Source organism: Crocuta crocuta, unplaced genomic scaffold (assembly GCF_008692635.1).
Source record: "Crocuta crocuta isolate KB4526 unplaced genomic scaffold, BGI_CrCroc_1.0 scaffold971, whole genome shotgun sequence".
NCBI lineage: Eukaryota > Metazoa > Chordata > Mammalia > Carnivora > Hyaenidae > Crocuta > Crocuta crocuta.
This window is the reverse complement of record NW_027527401.1, coordinates 699,237-700,030: the sequence shown is the minus strand read 5'-3', so window position 1 is coordinate 700,030 and position 794 is coordinate 699,237. Positions and strand designations below refer to the sequence as shown.

The following is a 794-nucleotide window of genomic DNA, read 5'->3' as shown; positions in this document are numbered from 1 at the left end:
CCTGGATTCCTCACCAAGCTGGGAGTCAAGCACAGAAGTGCTGGGACAAGATGGGGGGGGCAGGGCACCGGGCGGTGGGGTGCCTGCTGTGGGGGCAGCGAGGCCCGGGCGGCGACCTGGCCCCGCCTGCTGCAGACCACGTGGTGTGTGAGGAAGAGTGCAAGTACGCCATGCTGGCCCTCAACTGCATCTGTCCGGCCACGTCCACACTCATCACCCTGCTGGTGCACACGTCCCGTGGCCAGTGAGTGCTGGGGGAGGGGACACGGGAAGGGCGCCCCGGAAGGTAGGCGAGCCCAGGGAGGGTCAGAGCAGCCAAGGGGGAGGGGGGCCTGAGCTGGGAGCGGCCGGGGGGGCTGCCGGGAATTGCAGGCAGGGACCAAGGTGGGGGTGCCTGGAGAGCCCTGGGCCTAGGACACAGTGACAAGGGCTGGTGGGGCTTGGTTTGGGGGAGAAAGTGCATTTGGTTCACCACAGCCGGGCGGGGGGCGGGGTGCGGATCGGGCAGCATCGGAGGCCAGGGGCCACCCTGGGGCAGACCAGGCTGGGGCCCCAGGGCGGGTCCTCTCAGGAAGCCCAGCCATGGGGGGAGGGGTCAGGGCTCAAAGCAGGTGACTCCGGCTGCTGGACCCCAGGGAAGGCCAGGAGTCCCCGGAGCAGTGGCAGCGCATGTACGGACGATGCTCGGGCAACGAGGTGTACCACGTGCGCATGGCGGACAGCAAGTTCTTCCGGGAGTACGAGGGCAAGAGCTTCACCTACGCCGCCTTCCACGCACACAAGAAGTACGGCCG

At 68.5% G+C, this 794-nt stretch overlaps 1 protein-coding gene across 1 annotated transcript in view; it reads left to right on the top strand.

Annotated features, from left to right (window-relative positions):
* The window catches only part of LOC144222665 (potassium channel subfamily T member 1-like), a 32,603-nt gene that overhangs the window by 17,847 nt on the left and 13,962 nt on the right, over positions 1-794 (top strand). The window contains 2 exon segments of the mRNA XM_077753197.1: positions 136-244; positions 636-791. Coding sequence (XP_077609323.1) covers positions 136-244; positions 636-791 — 265 coding nt within the window.